This window comes from Lepisosteus oculatus, chromosome 6 (genome assembly GCF_040954835.1).
Source record: "Lepisosteus oculatus isolate fLepOcu1 chromosome 6, fLepOcu1.hap2, whole genome shotgun sequence".
Taxonomy (NCBI): domain Eukaryota; kingdom Metazoa; phylum Chordata; class Actinopteri; order Semionotiformes; family Lepisosteidae; genus Lepisosteus; species Lepisosteus oculatus.
Genome location: NC_090701.1, coordinates 42069029 through 42090024, shown reverse-complemented (window position 1 = coordinate 42090024; position 20996 = coordinate 42069029). Strand labels below are relative to the sequence as shown.

The window sequence follows — 20996 nt, the reverse complement described above, 5'->3', positions numbered from 1 at the left end:
CAGACTGCCTACAGAGATTCTTCAGCTGGCTTCCTGTCTAAGTATCTGAAAACGTTCTTGGTGATTTCTTGGTGATGGTGAGGCTCTTGCCTCCATTCTCAGCCAGCAGTGAAGCATGAACCAGACAACACAAGTGGAAAATCTGGACGGGAGGCTCTTCTTCACACAAAGGGTGGTGGGAGTGTGGAACAAGCTGCACAGCTCTGTTGTTTTCTTTCCGGAAACAGCTGGTTGAGCCTCTCATTTGTGACCTGTCTGATGTTCTCCATACATCCCCACTGAATCCTCTGCCGACCGCTTGTAAACATTCGAAGGCATAAAGGCTCACAGCAGCAAGCAGCAGAAAGGAAATGCATGTTGTCGGTGTGGATTCAGATCTGGAAAAAGCAGTAGGAATGTGCTCAGCTCAGCTCTTTCAGTGACGGTGCAATAGCACTGGAACTGAAACTGATATCTGCTTTTGGAGCACCATCCAGCTGGCAGCCCCAACACATTACTGGTGATCGAAAATATGCTCATTTAATCATTACCACAGACAATACCATAATGTTATCAAAAAATGGCAAATCACACCTCTGTATAGACACTGATTCAGGGATAATGACCACCAATCGTTGTTATACCCACTTATTCTGCTAATTCACGGGGCTCTAGACTCTTATAGACCTGTGAGTGTACTGACACAGCCCAGTCACAGGCTCTAGACTCTTACAGTCCTGTGAGTGTACTGACACAGCCCAGTCACAGGCTCTAGACTCTTACAGTCCTGTGAGTGTACTGACACAGTCCAGTCACAGGGCTCTAGACTCTTATAGTCCTGTGAGTGTACTGACACTGCCCAGTCACAGGGCTCTAGACTCTTACAGGCCTGTGAGTGTACTGACACAGTCCACTCACAGGCTCTAGACTCTTATAGACCTGTGAGTGTACTGACACAGCCCAGTCACAGGCTCTAGACTCTTACAGTCCTGTGAGTGTACTGACACAGCCCAGTCACAGGCTCTAGACTCTTATAGTCCTGTGAGTGTATTGACACAGCCCAGTCACAGGCTCTAGACTCTTATAGTCCTGTGAGTGTATTGACACAGCCCAGTCACAGGCTCTAGACTCTTATAGTCCTGTGAGTGTACTGACACAGCCCAGTCACAGGGCTCTAGACTCTTATAGTCCTGTGAGTAGTAACAGAGTTTGGACATTTAAGGTTTCAGCATAGAGTGAGGTTTGTAACAGTATGGTTTGTAGGGCTACTGCAGAAAGCACTCTCTATCCCAGTGTTTCAATGGGAATCAGTGCTTGATTTTCAATACTCAATCCCCAGTGAGGTCTCCCTGTCAGGCATATCAGACGGAAGAGAACAGATTCTGTAGCTTGTCAATGAGGGAATGCACTGACTGCAGCAGTAACAGACTTCCTGCTGTATCCGGTACCAACAGACATTTTCCAGCCACCCTCGTAACTCTCACTCATTTCACCCTTTAACCCCGATCAGACGGGGATTTTCAAGTAAGAAAAAAATACATTAGAAAGCAAATTACACAGAAGAAGTTAAAAACGAGACACAGAGGAGGGGAGGCCCATCTTGCCCAATTGGTAGTAGATTAATCCCAGGATCTCATCCAGCTGTGTCTTGAAAGAGGCCAGGGTATCGGCTTCCACAACACAGCTGGACAGCTTGTTCCACACCCCCACCACTCTCTGTGGAAAGAAAAGACTCCTGTCCTGACTGGAGGATCTCATCCAGCTGTGTCTTGAAAGAAACCAGGGTATCGGCTTCATCAACAAGGCTGAGCTGTTTGTTCCACACTCCCACCACCCTCTGTGCACAGAAGTGCCTCCTGTTCTCATTTGTAAATACACCTCCACATACACCTCCCCTCTGCCCTCTAGTTTGTATTTGAGTGCTCGTTGTGAAATCCACTAGGTGAAGCTTGAAGACTCTGAATATATGGTTCAGATCCTCGTAGTCTTCTGAAGAATAAAGTAGATTAAAAAGGCACTTCGAGCCCGAAGAGATGGCGTTCCTTCAGCCCGTCGGTGTCAGACATGATTTTGAACCCCATCGTGTGCCTGGAGTCTCTTCCCTGACTGCGGAGTAGAAAAATCTTTGGAATGTGGTGACCAAAACTACACAATCTACACAAGTCTATATTGTGTGTAGCTGTACTGCAGATACTGTACTACAATAAACCTTTCGGTAACTATCCAAGATATCTGTCTCTTATGAGCAGGTATAAACATATTATTACCTATGAAAAAAGGACAATATTAGATTGTTTTACTTTTAAGATCTAATTATTTGAGTTTAGGTTATTGTATTTGTTACAGTATGGTGAAATTAATTATACTGAATTCCATTTCAATGTAAATATTAAACTCAGTTTAAAATAATATGAAATAGCTTTTTTTATTAAACTATTCTATAAGCTATTATAAGAATATGACACGTTTATATACCACAAATAATCTAGGAAATAGCAAACCCATTATTAGAAATTATTGTAATTATAAACAATTTTCTACTGACATATGACCTAAAACTATAGGCACTTCTTCACATACTGTAAATTACAGATTTAAAACTGACCCTGTCGTGACAAAGAGTGTAGCGGCGTGTTCACAACGGTTTTGTTTTCTATTTGAAAAAGTATTGGATTGTTTTATTGTATAACTGTTTACAAACCGACTGTTTGGATTATTTAGCTCCTGTTTTCTGTGTGTTACCGTTTAGAACCTGGCAGTGCTGATTAGATCCCGTTTACCGTGTTGTTCCCGTGTTATTGAACAGAACTTTAATCCTATGATTTAAGGCAACAGCCGAGAGAGAGGTGAAGAGTCTGCACTCCTATACTCTTACTCTTTCAGTGATCGGCCGACGGCTGGCTCTTAAAACGGACTCGCAGATACTTGCAGGACTACTGCTGCTGAACGTTTTTGTAAACTGGTAAAAATTTGTCGGACAACGCGGAGGTCTAAATATGTGACCTCCCTGTCAAAACCCGTATCCTTATGTGCGGAGGAGTTCGTCATAAACGTACGTGTCGGGTGCCAGATATAAATGATTATATCTGGAAATTCATTTTAACGTCGGGACTTGAAAAACGAGGGAGGTGTTCTCTCTTTGTCTACAGTACGTTAAGGAGTCGTAAAGTTTTGCATACGTTCCTGCGCCCCAGCTGAAAAGGTCCCGCAGGCCCGCCGACCTGACGCCGTTTCAGTTCTGATTGTGCAGGAGGGAGACGGCGATGACTGGTGCCGCCGGCGGCCTGCTGACAAAACAACAGCTCTGCGTGGGACCGGTTAACTCTTAGCAGGGCAGAAGCTAACGCGCGTCTTACGGACAGAGCTGTCTGATGCTTAATGGGTTTAAACCGGCAACGCGTGAGAAACAAGTTTATTATGAAATAGAGCACGCAGGCTGAAAAATCAGGAGCAAGGCACTGTACAGTGCGGCCGAATGTACTGGAACATCCTTCTGGAATCGAAATGAACTCCCGGACGTTCATTTGTTCAATTGCATCGTCGACGAACACCGCTTAACACCACTTAATTAAACGATTGATTCCAAAATAATGATTCAGTAAAAACTTTAATAAACCAGACTATAACCGTCTCCATTTTTTTACGATACCGTAGGGGAAAAACGGGCTTTGGTTTAAAGATGATTAGTAATAAAAATAGAGTTGGAATTAATACAAATCTTAAAAATCATTAAATAACACTTAAAATGAATTTTGTGCTAAAATAATATTTTGCAACGTTTCTTTCAAAGCACATGGCTCCAAATGTACAATTCACAATCGGGACAAAAATATCGGCATAAGAGTTTCTCAAGCTGCGTTACTACTCCGCTGTGATCAGTTAAAGAGGTCAAATGTTCAATTAAGCAATTCAGATATCACTGATCACTGAGGCCTAAAATCTACAAACTCTTCAGCCCTCAGGAACCAGAGTTACTGAACAGACCGATCGGTCACAGTTAACATGCTCCAGGCGGGGAGAAATGGACGGATTAAAGAACTGGGGAGCCCATCACCCCTGGACTCGGGGAACGGGTCCCGCAGAGGAGGGGTGGATGTCAGCCCCGGCGGCTCCTCGGACACCACGCGGGGCGAGTATTCGGGACAGGGAGCAGGAGCGGGGTGTCGTGTGCGGGGCTGTCCCGCACGGCGCAGCGAGAGCCACGGTACGGCTATCGACACCGGAGACAACGCCGACACTCGCGCCCGGCCTGGGTCCTACACACACCTGCACACGCCGTCGGGCCGCCACGCGTGGGTAGGCGCAGACGAGCAGCGCCTCGCAGTTTCTGTACACACCCGCGTCCGCTCCCGTGCTCGGATTTCAGTTCTGCCACAAACACGAAGGGTAAGAGCTCAGCGCCTCTCGGGGCCGAGCCGGGGAGCAGAGTGAAAACACACGCACCGCTCTCACCTCCCGTGACTGACGTGACGCGCTGCCCGAGCCCGGCAGACAGGAGGCGAAGCATTTCTGTGTTCATCGGTGCTGAAGCGGGTGTCAGGATATATCATACCCCATGTGTCTGTGTCTGCATGAGGCAGTACAGAATTCTAAACCCGCTCATCAGCGCTGCAAGGCCCATATCAATGTTCATTCTGTATTTCTAGTAAAAGAAAAAATAGAAATAAAAAAATGGTTAAAACTATGTTGTTGTGGTCTGGGGACCAACAGATTGATTTGAAGTTTCCCGGAAAAGCACCTCAGTCTAGAAGCAGGACACGATGGAATTGTCTGAGTATTTGTAGAGCCTGTCTCTGTCGGGTCGGCGCCACGGAGGCCAAGCGTGAGCTCAGGCTCCACTACCTCTCCGGAAAATCATGAGCTCACCCCTTTCAGAACAGCAGTCTCGAACAGGGACTGGACGCTCTGAGTGAGGTCACTCAGCCAGCTTCGTGCGGATGAGACATAGGACAGTGTAGGCCACAAGGATCACCAAGGCCAGGGAAGACGACTGCAGAAGTCAGTAAGAGAGAAACCGCTTTCTACAGACTACTAAATGCAGAACCTGTCCAGGTAATCTGAGTACTGGAAGAGCAACAGACTCGTGTCTTAAGTAAAGGGACTTGCTGTCTTACGCTGCTGGAAATAACGACTTCCTATTTATGTCACTGTTTAGCGATTCACTAATTTGAATAGGGAGATGGGTTCCTTTTTATTTAGCATCTGTTTTCTAGAGAACGTCAGTCCTGGGCAGGGTCCTTGTTCGATAAGACAGAGGTTTCCTCTTTGCCTTTATATGGTGATCTGTTTCTTGGTGTCAGGTGTGCGTCTGGAGTTCTGCATCTTCAGTGTTTAAAGCATGAAAGGTGTATTCTTTTAAATTACTGTAATAAGCCTTTGTTTGTCTATGTTATGTTTGGCACCTGTTTATTAGAGAAACTAAGAACGCATGATGTGATACTTGTGTTATTCCGTGACTGCGGGCGGTGTAATTATTTTTCATTTTCTAATTTGCTTGCATAGCAAGCTGGTGCCAGGACCGGAATTGTATATTGACTCTATTTTTTTAATGTAATTTTAACCCCCTAACACATTACAATTTTAAATGAATAAAATGTCAGAGAGTACTGACGTAGAATTCAGTTGATCATGAAAAACACTCCTCCGGAATTCATTTTAACATTATCCTTTTAATCGCGCTTGCTTCCAGTTTTGTTTAACCTCTAAACTGAGCATTGCAGAGTTCATGTCTACCACGACGGCTTCGTCCGTGCGATTCTCTGCAACGGTGCGAATTTCTGCAGCAGTGTGATTGTGTGTCCCACAGCGCAACGAGCGCGCCACAGTGCGTTTGTGTCTGCAGGAGTGTGATTGTGTGTCCCACAGCGCAACGAGCGCGCCACAGTGCGTTTGTGTCTGCAGGAGTGTGATTGTGTGTCCCACAGCGCGTTTGTGTCTGCAGCAGTATGATTGTGTCTCCCACAGCACAATGAGAGGGCCACAGTGCGTTTGTGTCTGCAGCAGTGTGATTGTGTGTCCCACAGTGCTATGAGCGCGCCACAGTGCGTTAGTGTCTGCAGGAGTGTGATTGTGTGTCCCACAGCACAATGAGAGTGCCACAGTGCGTTTGTGTCTGCAGGAGTGTGATTGTGTGTCCCACAGCACAATGAGAGTGCCACAGTGCGTTTGTGTCTGCAGCAGTGTGATTGTGTGTCCCACAGCACAATGAGAGGGCCACAGTGTGTTTGTGTCTGCAGGAGTGTGATTGTGTGTCCCACAGCACAATGAGAGTGCCACAGTGCGTTTGTGTCTGCAGCAGTGTGATTGTGTCCCACAGCGCAACGAGCGCGCCACAGTGCCTTTGTGTCTGCAGGAGTGTGATTGTGTGTCCCACAGCGCAACGAGCGCGCCACAGTGCGTTTGTGTCTGCAGGAGTGTGATTGTGTGTCCCACAGCACAATGAGAGTGCCACAGTGCGTTTGTGTCTGCAGGAGTGTGATTGTGTGTCCCACAGCGCAACGAGCGCGCCACAGTGCGTTTGTGTCTGCAGGAGTGTGATTGTGTGTCCCACAGCGCAATGAGAGTGCCACAATGCGTTAGTGTCTGCAGACACAAAGATTCGGCACTGAACGTTTTCTCACAGCTGTGGCCTTTAGTCGAGAATCACAGTTCATGGTAAAGGTTCCAAATTCACCTCAAGTCGAGAAACACAGCCAGAGGGTTAAGGTGGAGGGCCATGCACCCTGGGCTGAGGTGAGGCCCCCTGTGAGGTGAGGCCCGGGCCAAATAGCCCTGCTGCCCCCCCTCGTAGGGCCTGACTGGACAGGGGCTCCTCGCCAGTGTGCGACGTCGCCTCTGGGCTGTCCCGGCCATGTGCTCTTGCCAGATATCTCTGCTTCTTACGGCAGCTCTCCGGGATAATCTGGGAGAATCCTGTCTTCCACACGGGGAGGCAGTAGTCTGTGGTGTTTTTGGTGCCTCTCGGTAGATAAGTGTGCGTCGGCTGGAGCTGTCGAGTCCTGGCCCCTTCCAGTCAAGTCCAGCACCGGTCTGCAGTGCCACCTAGTCGCCTCGGCAGCTAGTTCTCAGGCTGGGGGAGGCAGACTCCTGTGGGTGGAGCGACTGGGGGAGGCAGGGGGTTGACTGCCTGCGCATTAGACAGGGGGAGAGGTGGGACGCCAGAATAATTACCACACAACGAGGCGACGCTGAATGCCCCGTTTCTCTGAGCGGTGCCGTTGTGTCGGTCCCTATCACAGCAGGACGGCGTGGGTCATGTGCACTCAACCTCAAAGCCTGCAGCACCCTGAATTCTTGCAGCGAGAAAGTGAACCCACAGCAGGCGGAGGCCTGGCGCCAGGGCCAATTAAAACACAGCTGAACATTCACCCAGCACGCAGCCAGCAGAGGTAAAGCCGAACAGGGTTTACGATAGTCCCTAATTCGACTCAAAAGTCACAATTAGTCACTAATTGGGTCACTAATCTCAGAGACCAAATATATCTGCATAGAGTTTGAAAACAGCAGAAGTCGGGTTGCAAGAGACCCTGTATAAATGCTTAATAATCATGTTTTTAACCATGCTATTAACAGTGAACTACACTCGACATTTCTGAATAAGAGCAGCTGTCAGTAACCTGCAGGTGATCACCACCACAGCTTAGCACCCAGGACAGCGACGCCCTGCTAATCCTTCATGTAACTCAGGGGTTTCCAGCTCACTAACCTGGGTTAGATCCTAATGAGGGCAGTAGAGGAATGAAATATGTCCTGAGTATTTGGCGTAATTCGCCTACCTGAAGGGACGGCAGCCTGAGGCTCAACCTCCCCTTACGCTGTTGTGTGGATTAAGCAAGAGAGCTAGTACAAATGTATAGATGGTGACCAAGGGAGTTAGTACAAGGGTGTAGATGGTGACCAAGAGAGATAGAACAAGGGTGTAGATGATGACCAAGAGAGTTAGTACAAGTGTGTAGATGGTGACCAAGAGAGATAGAACAAGGGTGTAGAAGGTGACCAAGAGAGTTAGTACAAGGGTGTAGATGGTGACCAAGAGAGTTAGTACAAGGGTGTAGAAGGTGACCAAGAGAGCTAGTACAAGTGTGTAGATGGTGACCAAGAGAGTTAGTACAAGTGTGTAGATGATGACCAAGAGAGTTAGTACAAGTGTGTAGATGGTGACCAAGAGAGCTAGTACAAGGGTGTAGATGGTGACCAAGAGAGTTAGTACAAGTGTGTAGATGGTGACCAAGAGAGCTAGTACAAGGGTGTAGATGATGACCAAGAGAGTTAGTACAAGGGTGTAGATGGTGACCAAGAGAGATAGAACAAGTGTGTAGAAGGTGACCAAGAGAGTTAGTACAAGGGTGTAGATGATGACCAAGAGAGTTAGTACAAGGGTGTAGATGGTGACCAAGAGAGATAGAACAAGTGTGTAGATGGTGACCAAGAGAGCTAGTACAAGCGTGTAGATGGTGACCAAGAGAGTTAGTACAAGTGTGTAGATGGTGACCAAGAGAGCTAGTACAAGTGTGTAGATGGTGACCAAGAGAGCTAGTACAAATGTATAGATGGTGACCAAGAGAGTTAGTACAAGCGTGTAGATGGTGACCAAGAGAGTTAGTACAAGTGTGTAGATGGTGACCAAGAGAGCTAGTACAAATGTATAGATGGTGACCAAGAGAGTTAGTACAAGTGTGTAGATGGTGACCAAGAGAGTTAGTACAAGGGTGTAGATGGTGACCAAGAGAGCTAGTACAAGGGTGTAGAAGGTGACCAAGAGAGTTAGTACAAATGTATAGATGGTGACCAAGAGAGTTAGTACAAGCGTGTAGATGGTGACCAAGAGAGTTAGTACAAGTGTGTAGATGGTGACCAAGAGAGCTAGTACAAGGGTGTAGATGGTGACCAAGAGAGTTAGTACAAGGCAGGAGGGAAGGAAGTTCTGGGTGCGAGACATCTGTACATAAGCAGGGTTTGAATCTTACCTGGAATCCTCTCGATTTTCTGTTATAAACTCCGTTAAAGAGATTGACGGTGTTTCCTGTAGACAGTAAAAGACAGTGTGGCAGGAAGTGGTTTGAGTGCTGACTTTCTGTTTGCTTGTCCTGAGCAGGTCTGCAGTAAAGCCTGATGGACTTGGGCAGGTCGAGATCTTGTGAGCTTTTGTGCTCTGGGACAGCCCCAGTTAGGGGTCTGTCAGAGTCACATAGACCCATTGTCTTTTATTTTTAGATCTACAATCTACAGTACAGAGTCTATACAGTATGTATACAATTAGATTTATACAGCATCCTATACATATATTTCTATTTATGCAAATCAGTATCACTGCAATCAGTGGTGTCAATATACAACTCTACACTACTGAATGTTTTTGGCTTTGCAGTACGCAAAAAATGTATGTACAGTTCAGCAATAGTTTTGAAATGAAATGATACCAGTGATGATACACAACCGTTAATGGGGTTGAGTTAGATTTCTTCTTGTAGCTCTTATTGATGTGAAATAGATGCTTATAAATTCCATCTTCTTTCAGCTAAAAAAACCATTAAAAAACTCAAACCATTAAAACCAAAGAAAATACAGTAAAAAAACAAAGAAAATACAGTCAAATCAGGACATCAGTGCTGAAATAAATTAGCACAGGGTTCTTTAGATTTAATGTTATTTAGATCAGAGAAAAATATATTCCTGATGGTTTAAAATTGTACTCTTGTACGGTTTTAGAAAAGACTGTGTGGTGTGATGGCTTTCTTTGGGGGATCTTTCTCAATAATTTGGCAGTAGTGTAGACAGTAACAGTATGAAAGGACTGAAATGCTCTTCTTTGGCTTGAATCGTTTTTTTCAAGGGTCTTAGTGGAGCGGTGACACTGTGGCTAAGGATCTGAGGCTGTGGCTGGAAGGTTGCTGGTTCAAATCTCACAGCCAGCAGAGGAATCCTACTCTGTTGGGCCCCTGAGCTCCAGGGGTGCTGTATAAATGGCTGACCCTGCGCTCTGACCCCAAGCTTCTCTCCCTGTCTGTGTGTCTCATGGAGAGTTGGGGTATGCAAAAAGATGAATTCCTAATGCAAGAAATTGTATGTGGCTAATAAAGTGATATTCAAAAAAATGTTACTTTATCTCCAGTTACATAACACATGCCGTACATGTAGTGAAAGAGATTTAAAACTGACACATCAATAAACAAAACATTTCCTGGACAGTTACATCTGTGCCTTTATCTCTGTAGAGTGTTTCAGTACCTGATATATGGAGTGATACTGTGTTTTGATATTCTAGTGTAAAATATTTTAGGAATACTTCAGTTTCTGTCACACTAGATAAATAAATTCACATGGGTGCCCCGGGAAAATTCTCCAATAGCTCACTTTCTCAAACTTGTGTCTACACCGTTTGGAAACAATGAAAGCATCAATAATGAGCAAAATGTCTCCCAAAAACACATTTTAAAAAGTCTATTGTGACAATGCATTAGGAAATAGGATATTTTGGGGTTCGGTACTGTATCCCCTTTGACTAAGGGTGGACAACTGGCTTTAAAAAGACTCAGCCAAAATCTTTAGCACTTTGACAAGACCAAGCCAGCAGAATTCCCCCTCGGACTGGTTCCAACACGTTTCGACATCATCAACAGCAGGAGCTCGGCAAAACGGAAAATCCTTTTGAAAGGAGTTGAGCATTCACCTCCTAATTGATTTTCAATTAATTACCAATTCAAAAGAAAGCCCTCTATAGCACAGGTTGCTTTCAGAAGGATACTTATAGGCTATGACCTTCACATTTCTGAAGTGCCAGCGGAAAATAAGAGCTCTGAATATGTATGGAAACTTGCACACATTTGTAGCTCACAAAAATATCAAGAAACTAATTAGCGATTGTGATTGTGAGATTTACAAATTGGGATTTTGGGGGCCCAACAAATAATTTCTGAAATAGTGACATCATCGTACTCTTTTTAATGAATGTACTGTATACAACAACATAAGACAGTCACAGATGAGAGGAGATAACCAAGATCTTCGAGCTCGTTTGCTTGCTAGTGGCTAATTAATCCAAGGAAATCAATGTCTTCAATATGACCCCCGTGCACTGGTAGGAAAAAATGGAGATTCAAAAATATTTTATATAAAAAATAGTTTGTATTCTGTCTTCTCTGTATTTTCTTATAAAGAATGAGTCATAACATTTTAACTAGTTCAGGTGGGTAGCTGCGTCAGCATGCGTAGGCTGCAAAGGAACAAGTAATAGGTTTATTCCATGCTGAAAAGAAAGAAAACACAACGTTTCATCCTTGGAGCCTTCTTCAGGGTATAAAATCATATTTTAAGCACTAAAGTGACTTAAATGTCTAATCCAACATGGACTGTGGCCCAGCCATTTCACAGTCTGAATGATATAGCCACTGGCGGCCAGTAACCAGGATTAACCACAACGGTTCATTCAGGATGAGGGGCTCTACTCACGCCACTGGGCTGGCCAATACCCCAGCAAGCATCTAATATCCTATAGGGTCCGGGGGGAGGTGTTAGTGGGCTGCTGGGACACAGTATTGGGATGGTATGACTTAGACATTTGTTCACTCCACATGACCTTCGTGGTCACAAGAAAACTGACTAGAATCGTAAGAAACCTCAGAGCCTCACAGTGTGCTCTTCTGCCAGTCTTACAGGAGCGCCAGGCAGACTTTAGCACAGGTTGAAGTCTAAACACATGGATCAAAAACATGGCAGTTGTAGATTTTCTCTTATCCTGAAATCCATGAGGACCTAAGGCAGGGATGTGAAATCAGGTAACACACGATCCCGCGGAGTTGTTTGGGTTCGAATCAGAGGAGCTGATTTCAGGACAAGCTGCTCCTTCGTAACAACATGTTTGGTTGCACCTGCCAGAGCGCTGGTTTTTGCAGGAGGATTTAATTCCTTTTAGGATCTTCCAGGCAGGGCCCGTGTCTCTGGGCTACACTTCACTATTTAGAGAAGCGGTTCTCACAACTGCGCGTCAGTGTTGGGGAGGAGACGGACCCCCTGGGGGTCTTTCACTGTGTGGAAAACAGTGTCACATTCCTGTGATGCTGTGTCTCTGGAAGTGTGCAGCAAGGGAGGTCTATCTTTGAGCAATGAATGAGGGTAAATTTGGACTGTAGATGGGCTGGCACCAGTGAAAGAATTGTTTGTGCCTGCTCATTGCATCAGGTATTTACCAACTCTGTATTATTGCTACAGTACATTAAGCAAAATGTCATGTTCTTTATTATTTCTTCAGGTATGTACCCACGAACAACACATTATATAGAGCCATTCTTTGTTACTCTTGCTTTTAAAGAAGTCAGTTCTAATGAGTTTCCAGTTTTTACTGGAATTTGAGCCATTTGGTAGTGAAGTGAATGTCTTGCATAATCTGTAAAAACCTTACAAACAATCCTATATGTGAATATGGCTGACTAAGAAAGGAATTTTGTGATGAACTTGATTGCTTTCCAGACCCATGCTAATAATGTTCTCAATTGAACAATTCAAAATAACAGCTGCTGCCCTAGAGGACACTAAAGTTAGCTAGTGCTCAATTTAGGACACCATAGCTCCATACTCAATCTGCTCGTTTGTTGCAATTAATCCTTTCAGATTAATCCATAAATAATTTTCTCCCACATGTGACATACCAATGGTCTGATCGCATGAGTGGGTCTCTGTACTTAAAGAGCAGAGACAACATTGCTCATGTCAAAATGTACTGGAGTGTCCAGTCAGTGTGTCTGGACCGTATTAACCCCTCTCTCTTTCAGTGCAGTGTTAATGTACTGGAGTGTCCAGTCAGTGTGTCTGGACTGTATTAACCCCTCTCTCTCAGTGCAGTGTTAATGTCCTGTAGTGTCCAGTCAGTGTGTCTGGACTGTATTAACCCCTCTCTCTCTCAGTGCAGTGTTAATGTCCTGGAGTGTCCAGTCAGTGTGTCTGTACTGTATAAACCCCTCTCTCTCAGTGCAGTGTTAATGTCCTGTAGTGTCCAGTCAGTGTGTCTGGACTGTATTAACCCCTCTCTCTCAGTGCAGTGTTAATGTCCTGTAGTGTCCAGTCAGTGTGTCTGGACTGTATTAACCCCTCTCTCTCTCTTCCTTTCAGTAATGCTGAACGGATTCTCTGTATTATTTCTCGGACTTCTCCACCTGGGCATAGGTAATCAGAGTTCACACGCTGATTTGAACCAATGTTCTGTTGTTTTTCAATTTACACGTGTCTTGTTCCCAAATACCTCTGTGTGCGCCTCAGTCTCTAGAACTGTTTGTGTGTGTCCGAGCCTACAGAGCAGTTTGTCTCACACTGGAGAGCTCTCTGTGTCTGTCCTGCAGCCTGTCTCTCAGACGCTGAGTGTCTCTGTAGAGCTGTCTTCTCTGTCTGTGTCCTTTGCACCCTGTTTAGACAGAGACACACGCAGGAGTGAGACTGGTCCCCAATATCCCTTGTCGTCTTCCTCTCTGTCCTCTTCACGAGTGACACCACTGTTCGTCCCGCATCCTGGCTGTGTGTCTGTGCTCACGCCTGCTGCTCTCGTCCTCGCCCCCCCCCGTCCCCAGTCCCCTCTGTCTCTCCAGGTCCTGGCAAGGAGATCGCGGGAGGATCTTCTCCGAACTGCACCGCCGTCACGGCGCCTCCCGAGCTGGCGGTCTTCTCCCTGGCTGAGGGGCGCGGACGCTGCGCCGGGGAGCTGCAGGTGGGTCTGCGTTTCCCCCAGGACGGGCGTCCCGCTGGGCCCGTCTGCAGGGAGAGTCTGGACGACGGCACGGCTGGGGCGGTCTGCACGGCTCTGGGCTGCGGAGCCCTGCTGAGTCTGCAGGGCACACAGAGGGACACGCTGGGCTACCTGATCAGGAACGGCACTGTTGAGTCATCCCAGTGCATGGCTGTGGCACACGTTGTCTGTCAAGGTGAGCGGGTGTGAGCGTGCATCATCTCCTTCACCACTGTGGAAACCTGAGACCCTGTTTAGTGGGGCTGCATTTAAAACCGGGGGGGGGGGGGGGGGGCGCTTCTTTACACAAAGGGTGGTGGGAGTGTGGAACAAGCTATCCACCCATGTTGTTGGACTGGACACCCTGGTTGCCTTGTAGAATGGCTGTCTGTTCTTTGTGAGCTGCCTTGTGTCCCTGCTGTCTAACGTCTCCCTCTTTCTCTCACAAGAGAAATCCCGTCTCCCGGTAAGACTGGCCTCAGCGTTCAAGGAGTCGGTGGTCTCCTGTGCCGGACTGGTCCAAATTCGAGCACATGACAGCTGGAAATATGTCTGCGTCAATAAGGACACATGGGATCTGAAATTTGCCAATGAAACCTGTCAGGAGGTAGGCTGTGGGAACTCGATCCACCACAGTGCTGTCCCAGCAACCCCAGAAGGCACCACAGGGGTGTTCTGCAACAGCACGAACGCTGACTTGCTCAGGTGTCCCATGCTTGTAGAGAAAAATGAGACCTGTCTTCACGCAAGAGTGGTGTGTCAAGGTAAATACTGCCTGTGTGCCCACTTGTGTTACTGGTCTTACTCACCTGTCTGTCAGTGTGTCTGTACTGTATTAACCCCTCTCTCTCAGTGCAGTGTTAATGTCCTGGAGTGTCCAGTCAGTGTGTCTGTACTGTATTAACCCCTCTCTCTCAGTGCAGTGTTAATGTCCTGTAGTGTCCAGTCAAGTGTGTCTGGACTGTATTAACCCCTCTCTCTCAGTGCAGTGTTAATGTCCTGTAGTGTCCAGTCAGTGTGTCTGGACTGTATTAACCCCTCTCTCTCAGTGCAGTGTTAATGTCCTGGAGTGTCCAGTCAAGTGTGTCTGTACTGTATTAACCCCTCTCTCTCAGTGCAGTGTTAATGTCCTGTAGTGTCCAGTCAGTGTGTCTGGACTGTATTAACCCCTCTCTCTCAGTGCAGTGTTAATGTCCTGTAGTGTCCAGTCAGTGTGTCTGGACTGTATTAACCCCTCTCTCTCAGTGCAGTGTTAATGTCCTGTAGTGTCCAGTCAAGTGTGTCTGGACTGTATTAACCCCTCTCTCTCAGTGCAGTGTTAATGTCCTGTAGTGCCCAGTCAGTGTGTCTGGACTGTATTAACCCCTCTCTCTCAGTGCAGTGTTAATGTCCTGGAGTGTCCAGTCAAGTGTGTCTGTACTGTATTAACCCCTCTCTCTCAGTGCAGTGTTAATGTCCTGTAGTGTCCAGTCAGTGTGTCTGGACTGTATGAACCCCTCTCTCTCAGTGCAGTGTTAATGTCCTGTAGTGTCCAGTCAGTGTGTCTGGACTGTATTAACCCCTCTCTCTCAGTGCAGTGTTAATGTCCTGGAGTGTCCAGTCAGTGTGTCTGTATAAACCCCTCTCTCTCCACTCCAGGCTCTCCCTCTACTCTGCCAGTCTCACTCAGTGGGGGTGCCAGTCATTGTCAGGGATATGTGCGCATATTCTACCATAACCAGTGGCAGCCAGTTTGCCCCGCTGACAACAATGTAAACCACTGGATCTCCCAGAATGCCAAGGCAGTATGTCAGTCACTAGGATGTGGGAACACAGGAAAGGAGGCACCACTACCTCAGGCACGAGGCAGTAAAGTGAAGGGGATGACATGCGCCAATACCTCTCTGTCACTGACAAACTGTTTCCACTATCTGGAGCAGAGCGAGGGATGTTTAAACATCAGTTTAGTCTGCCAAGGTAAGACTCTTCACCTTTGCTCTCCCCTGTTCACCACTCTTCACTACTGCTCACTCTTTTTACCACTCTTCAGCACTGTTCGCTATTGCTAACCACTGCTCCATTGCTCTCCACTCTTCACAACTGTTCACCTCTTTTCAGCACTGCTCCCCATTGTTCACCACTGTTCACCATTTTTCACCACTGCTCACTACTGCTCACACCACAATGGCTACCTGTCTGGGAGACATAAGATCAAACTATTAAACAAGGCACGCTGGGCGTTAATGATCCAAAATGAGTCTGAAGCATATCGCGACTTTCTCATGACTCCTGTTAAATCCGGACCTGCTTCTCACCTGTCCTGAACAGGTCTGATTGGGCTCAGAACAGGGGGGGACATTGTTACCCCACTGTTCAGCCTAGTTTGGGAACAAATTCCTTACAACGTTTGTTGAGTCTATTTTTGTTGGAGACTGTAGCAGGGAGATTTGGGTTCTCAAAGCTCAGCTCTGAAGATCATGCCAGTGGCTTCCTTTTATAGACCACTGCCAATACCATTTCCTTTGAAAGAATAAAACCTTGTGCTAGGTACAGAATACATCTGGAACAGACATGCACACTCATGCATCCATTTGGACTGGATGTGTTTTTACACATCAGCACAGAAAAAATAGTTTTGAACCACAGAAATGCCTGGCTGCTCAGACAATGTGATGCCAGCTCAGCTCAACTTCGATATCTCCCTTGAAGCCTATGTTGCCAGAATACTGGGGAGGCTCTGATCGGTGCTCATATTAACAAAGCATTTCTCTGCACCCCTCCCAGAACATCCTCATTATTTTATCAGAAGCTTCACCCTGATGGTCAGACTGCTTGTGCTCTTGAAACCAAGGGTCAAATTAAATGCAGATAGCGGGGCTTATAGGTTTTAATGTATCTCCTTTTTACACTTCTTCAGTTCAAACATCAGCTGCGCATGTTGATCAATCAACTGAATAATAAGTAACTAACAGTCAAATCTGTTGATTGTCGAGTGCATGACAGGACATAATTGTTATGTAGCATTGTGCATGTGTGGTCCGGTGATCATCTCCCAGGCCTGGGCACAGTGAAACTGCATTCACCCAGCTTAAACAGCAGAGTGGGGTGCCTGAGTGCACACAGCACTGCCTCACACTGTCGCAGAACCACAGCACAGGGCCGGGCTGGGCCGGGCCAACATTCCTGAGTTGGTATCCCAGCCAATCATTCTGACGTTCCTGGGGGGGAATTTCAAGCTCTTCTGCGTCTGAGAACAGGAATCTGTTTTCCCCCCAGTTCATCAGGATAAATGCACGACAAAGTGAGGCGAAGTTCTGTCTTCACAGCACATAGCCAAAGACAGCGCTTCTCGGTATCTCATTATTTTTGCCTGCCCATAAATTAATTAACTGTCAAATATTTTTGCAGCAAATTGTTTAACCTAAACTAACTAAACTGACTAAAGTTTGCATTATCAAATCGAGTTTAGCTGGGTTAGTTTAAGCTGATGTACTTAGTGTTACCGGAGTTAATGTACTGTACTAATTAATGTACTAACTCTCCCTCTCGTCAGAACACATGGAGCCCAGTACCAGAACGCTGGTGTTTCTCCAGGTCTTCTCGGTGTTGCTGTCCATGCTTCTGCTGTCTCTGATTCTGATCAAGTTTGGACCTCGGACCTACCATAAAATCAGCAAAAGATGTGAGTTTCCAGGTGAACTGCTGGGCTCGCTCTGGGCGTTCTGGCCTGTTGAGTGACGTGCTGCTGTGTGTCTTCCAGTGTCCGAGAGGAGAGAGAGGCAGTGGATCGGGCCCACGCAGAGTCACAGTGGTGAGTGGGTGTGTTCGGCTCCCTGACGGACCATCACTAAGCTGGGCTCCCTGCTGGCAAGCGAGCTCTGCTCTGCTGTTCTGACTCCTGGACCGGTGCTGGAGGGAGGAACGGGCCAAGTCAGAACGTTACTGTAGTGTTCTGACTCCTGGACCGGTTCTGGAAGGAAGAACAGGTTCAATCAGAACCTTGCTGTCCTGTACTGACAAATGGACTGGTACCAGGGAGAGAGGTAGCAGGTGTCGGTATGAGTGTTTCAGCCCGCCAGACCCCAGCAGCCCCTTGACCCGCTGGTGGTGGTGCTGGTGCTGCCCTGGGCCGGAACAGGCCCCGCTTGGACTTTCATGCTGCGGCTCCTGGCTCAGTGATGCGAGAGTCTCCAGAGAGCCTGTGGCTCCCTGCCCCTGTCTGTCAGCCTTGAGAATGTTCCAGGACTGACCTCTGTCTGTGTGTCTCAGTGTCTTTCTACAGAGCGCAGAGCGCAGCCCAGGCCAACAGCACAGACAACAAACAGAGACTGTCTTTCCCAGGTGAGAGTACTGCCCACAGACAGCACACACTGCCCACAGACAGCACACACAGCACACGCTGCCCACACGCTGCCCACAGACAGCACACACTGCCCACGCTGCCCACAGACAGCACACACTGCACACGCTGCCCACACGCTGCCCACAGACAGCACACACTGCCCACGCTGCCCACAGACAGCACACACTGCACACGCTGCCCACACGCTGCCCACAGACAGCACACGCTGCCCACACGCTGCCCACAGACAGCACACACTGCACACGCTGCCCACAGACAGCACACACTGCCGACACTGCCCACAGACAGCACACACTGCCCACAGACAGCACACACTGCCGACACTGCCCACAGACAGCACACACTGCCCACAGACAGCACACACTGCCCACAGACAGCACACACTGCACACGCTGCCCACAGACAGCACACAGTGCCGACACTGCCCACAGACAGCACACACTGCCGACACTGCCCACAGACAGCACACACTGCCCACAGACAGCACACACTGCCCACAGACAGCACACAGTGCCCAAGCTGCCCGAAATACACAGACAGCACATACTGCCGACACACAGCACACGCTGCAGAGACAGCACACAGACAGCACACGCTGCAGAGACAGCACACAGACAGCACACGCTGCAGAGACAGCACACAGACAGCACACGCTGCAGAGACAGCACACAGACAGCACACAGACAGCACACGCTGCAGAGACAGCACACAGACAGCACACGCTGCAGAGACAGCACACAGACAGCACACAGACAGCACACGCTGCAGAGACAGCACACGCTGCCCACACGCTGCCCACACGCTGCCCACACGCTGCCCACAGACCATCAGAGGCACAGACAGGAGCACACACAGTCAGACTCAACGCCTCCTATCACACACGGACACACCCGTCTCCCCCTCTCTCTCCAGGACTGGAGCGGATGACTGGGAACCACAGCAGGGAGCCGTCCTCAGCCAGGAACAGCGACTATGACTCCTACAACTGAGCCACAGCGTGTGAGCATCATGACCCCGTGACAGCGCCCCGGGAGAGCCACCGTCCTCATCGTCGGCTGAGGAAGAGCGCCCGTCTCTCGCTGAACTGTCTCTACAGCTTTCGTCTCCTTCCCTCTTCCTGCCTGAGAATAATCCTCAGAATCACAAGAATAATAAGACGCAGTTTTTTCTGTGTCTGACACAACGACATAAATATTTCAGTGGGATAATTCACAAATATTTTTCATTCTTCTTAAACTTCTAACCTTGTCCAAAGTGCTCTCAACAATGTTTTCCTGCCAAGCAGTGACTCTATCTGTTGATTCACACCTCTTATCTTTCACATCTGTCTCTGACCTGGTCAGCTGTAGTTGTGAAGCAGACAGCTGCGCAGTCCCCTGTCTCTGACCTGGTCAGCTGTAGTTGTGAAGCAGACAGCTGCGCAGTCCCCTGTCTCTGACCTGGTCAGCTGTAGTTGTGAAGCAGGCAGCTGCGCAGTCCCCTGTCTCTGACCTGGTCAGCTGTAGTTGTGAAGCAGACAGCTGCGCAGTCCCCTGTCTCTGACCTGGTCAGCTGTAGTTGTGAAGCAGACAGCTGCGCAGTCCCCTGACTCTGACCTGGTCAGCTGTAGTTGTGAAGCAGACAGCTGCGCAGTCCCCTGTCTCTGACCTGGTCAGCTGTAGTTGTGAAGCAGACAGCTGCGCAGTCCCCTGACTCTGACCTGGTCAGCTGTAGTTGTGAAGCAGACAGCTGCGCAGTCCCCTGTCTGCAGCACTGAATTGGACAGGATGTTGAAGGTGATTGATGGTAAAACTAGTTTGTTAGCAAAATGAGTAACTGGTAAAAAATGAGGTCATTTTGAGAACTGTGTGCTTGTGTGTATGTTTAGAAATTGAATTTTATTTTAAAGTTTAAGGATTAAAGGTTTTGTCAGTTATTTTAGTACTGAAATGAAGACCTTGTAAAAAGTTTGTATTAAAACCTTTTTGAAAAAAAGCACTGTTTAGCTTGGATTATTCTCAAAAGGGGATTATTATTAAAGTACCAACACTGAGTGCACTGAGAGAAAGAGGGTGGTTAATACAGTCCAGACACACTGACTGGACACTACAGGACATTAACACTGCACTGAGAGAGAGGGGTTAATACAGTCCAGACACACTGACTGGACACTACAGGACATTAACACTGCACTGAGAGAGAGGGGTTAATACAGTCCAGACACACTGACTGGACACTACAGGACATTAACACTGCACTGAGAGAGAGGGGTTAATACAGTATGGACACATATACCAGCTGTAGTGCTGTATCTTGATTGCCCAGGTGTGAACAGTGTATGCAGCCTGTCTCTGTGATACTAGTACAGTATAATCAGCCTCTAAAACACATGCAATGTCCACAGCACCTCACATTCTGCTCGGGATTAATCCCAGTCTTCTAGAGGAGCACCTGCAGCAGATCTTGCACCCCTCTGCCCACTCTGAATCCGGTCTCAGGTGTGTTCTTTCACAGCTGCTCATTTTAATGTGGCTGGGCGCCATGCCCCCTCCCCCCGCCACACAAGGGCGCCGAGGTCCAGCAGCAAGGCCCAGCTGCAAAAGGAGAGCAGGACTCCTCCTGTCTCTTGAGCTCAGCTCCCAGTGGTTATCTAGGCATGTACACAGAGGTCACGTGGCCCGACTGCAGGAGCAGGTTCATCTGATGTCACCAAACCGAGGGGTTGATTAATTACTCAGTCTCGTACTCTTCCTCTCCGACAGCACAGGTGAGGAAGGGCGCCGGCTCTCCCTCCTCGACGGTGCAGGCGGGGAATGGTGCCAGCTCTCCCTCCTCTTCCTCTGTGATGACTCAGGCAAGGAAGAGCACCGGCTCTCCCTCCTCGTCCTCTCCGACGGCACAGGTGAGGAAGGGCACCGGCTCTCCCTCCTCTTCCTCTCCGCCAGCGCAGGTGGGGAAGGGTGCCAGCTCTCCCTCCTCTTCCTC

The 20996-nt window shown here is 47.9% G+C and overlaps 1 protein-coding gene across 4 annotated transcripts in view; it reads left to right on the top strand.

Moving 5' to 3' along the window:
- Positions 1 to 19991, top strand: part of LOC107078191 (T-cell differentiation antigen CD6) — a 33885-nt gene extending 13894 nt beyond the window's left edge. Inside the window, exons 1-9 of one of the 4 annotated variants that reach the window (XM_069191346.1) lie at positions 3871 to 5031; positions 13084 to 13137; positions 13536 to 13886; positions 14140 to 14454; positions 15329 to 15646; positions 17223 to 17351; positions 17430 to 17480; positions 17939 to 18010; positions 18945 to 19990. In XM_069191346.1, the coding sequence (XP_069047447.1) occupies positions 13086 to 13137; positions 13536 to 13886; positions 14140 to 14454; positions 15329 to 15646; positions 17223 to 17351; positions 17430 to 17480; positions 17939 to 18010; positions 18945 to 19021 (1365 nt within the window). In that variant the 5' untranslated portion in view covers positions 3871 to 5031; positions 13084 to 13085 and the 3' untranslated portion in view covers positions 19022 to 19990. Of the gene's footprint in view, positions 1 to 3870; positions 5032 to 13083; positions 13138 to 13535; positions 13887 to 14139; positions 14455 to 15328; positions 15647 to 17222; positions 17352 to 17429; positions 17481 to 17938; positions 18011 to 18944 lie in introns of those variants that run through there. The other 3 variants (XM_069191343.1, XM_069191344.1, XM_069191345.1) reach the window with 3 other exon arrangements.
- The last annotated feature ends 1005 nt before the right edge of the window (positions 19992 to 20996 follow it).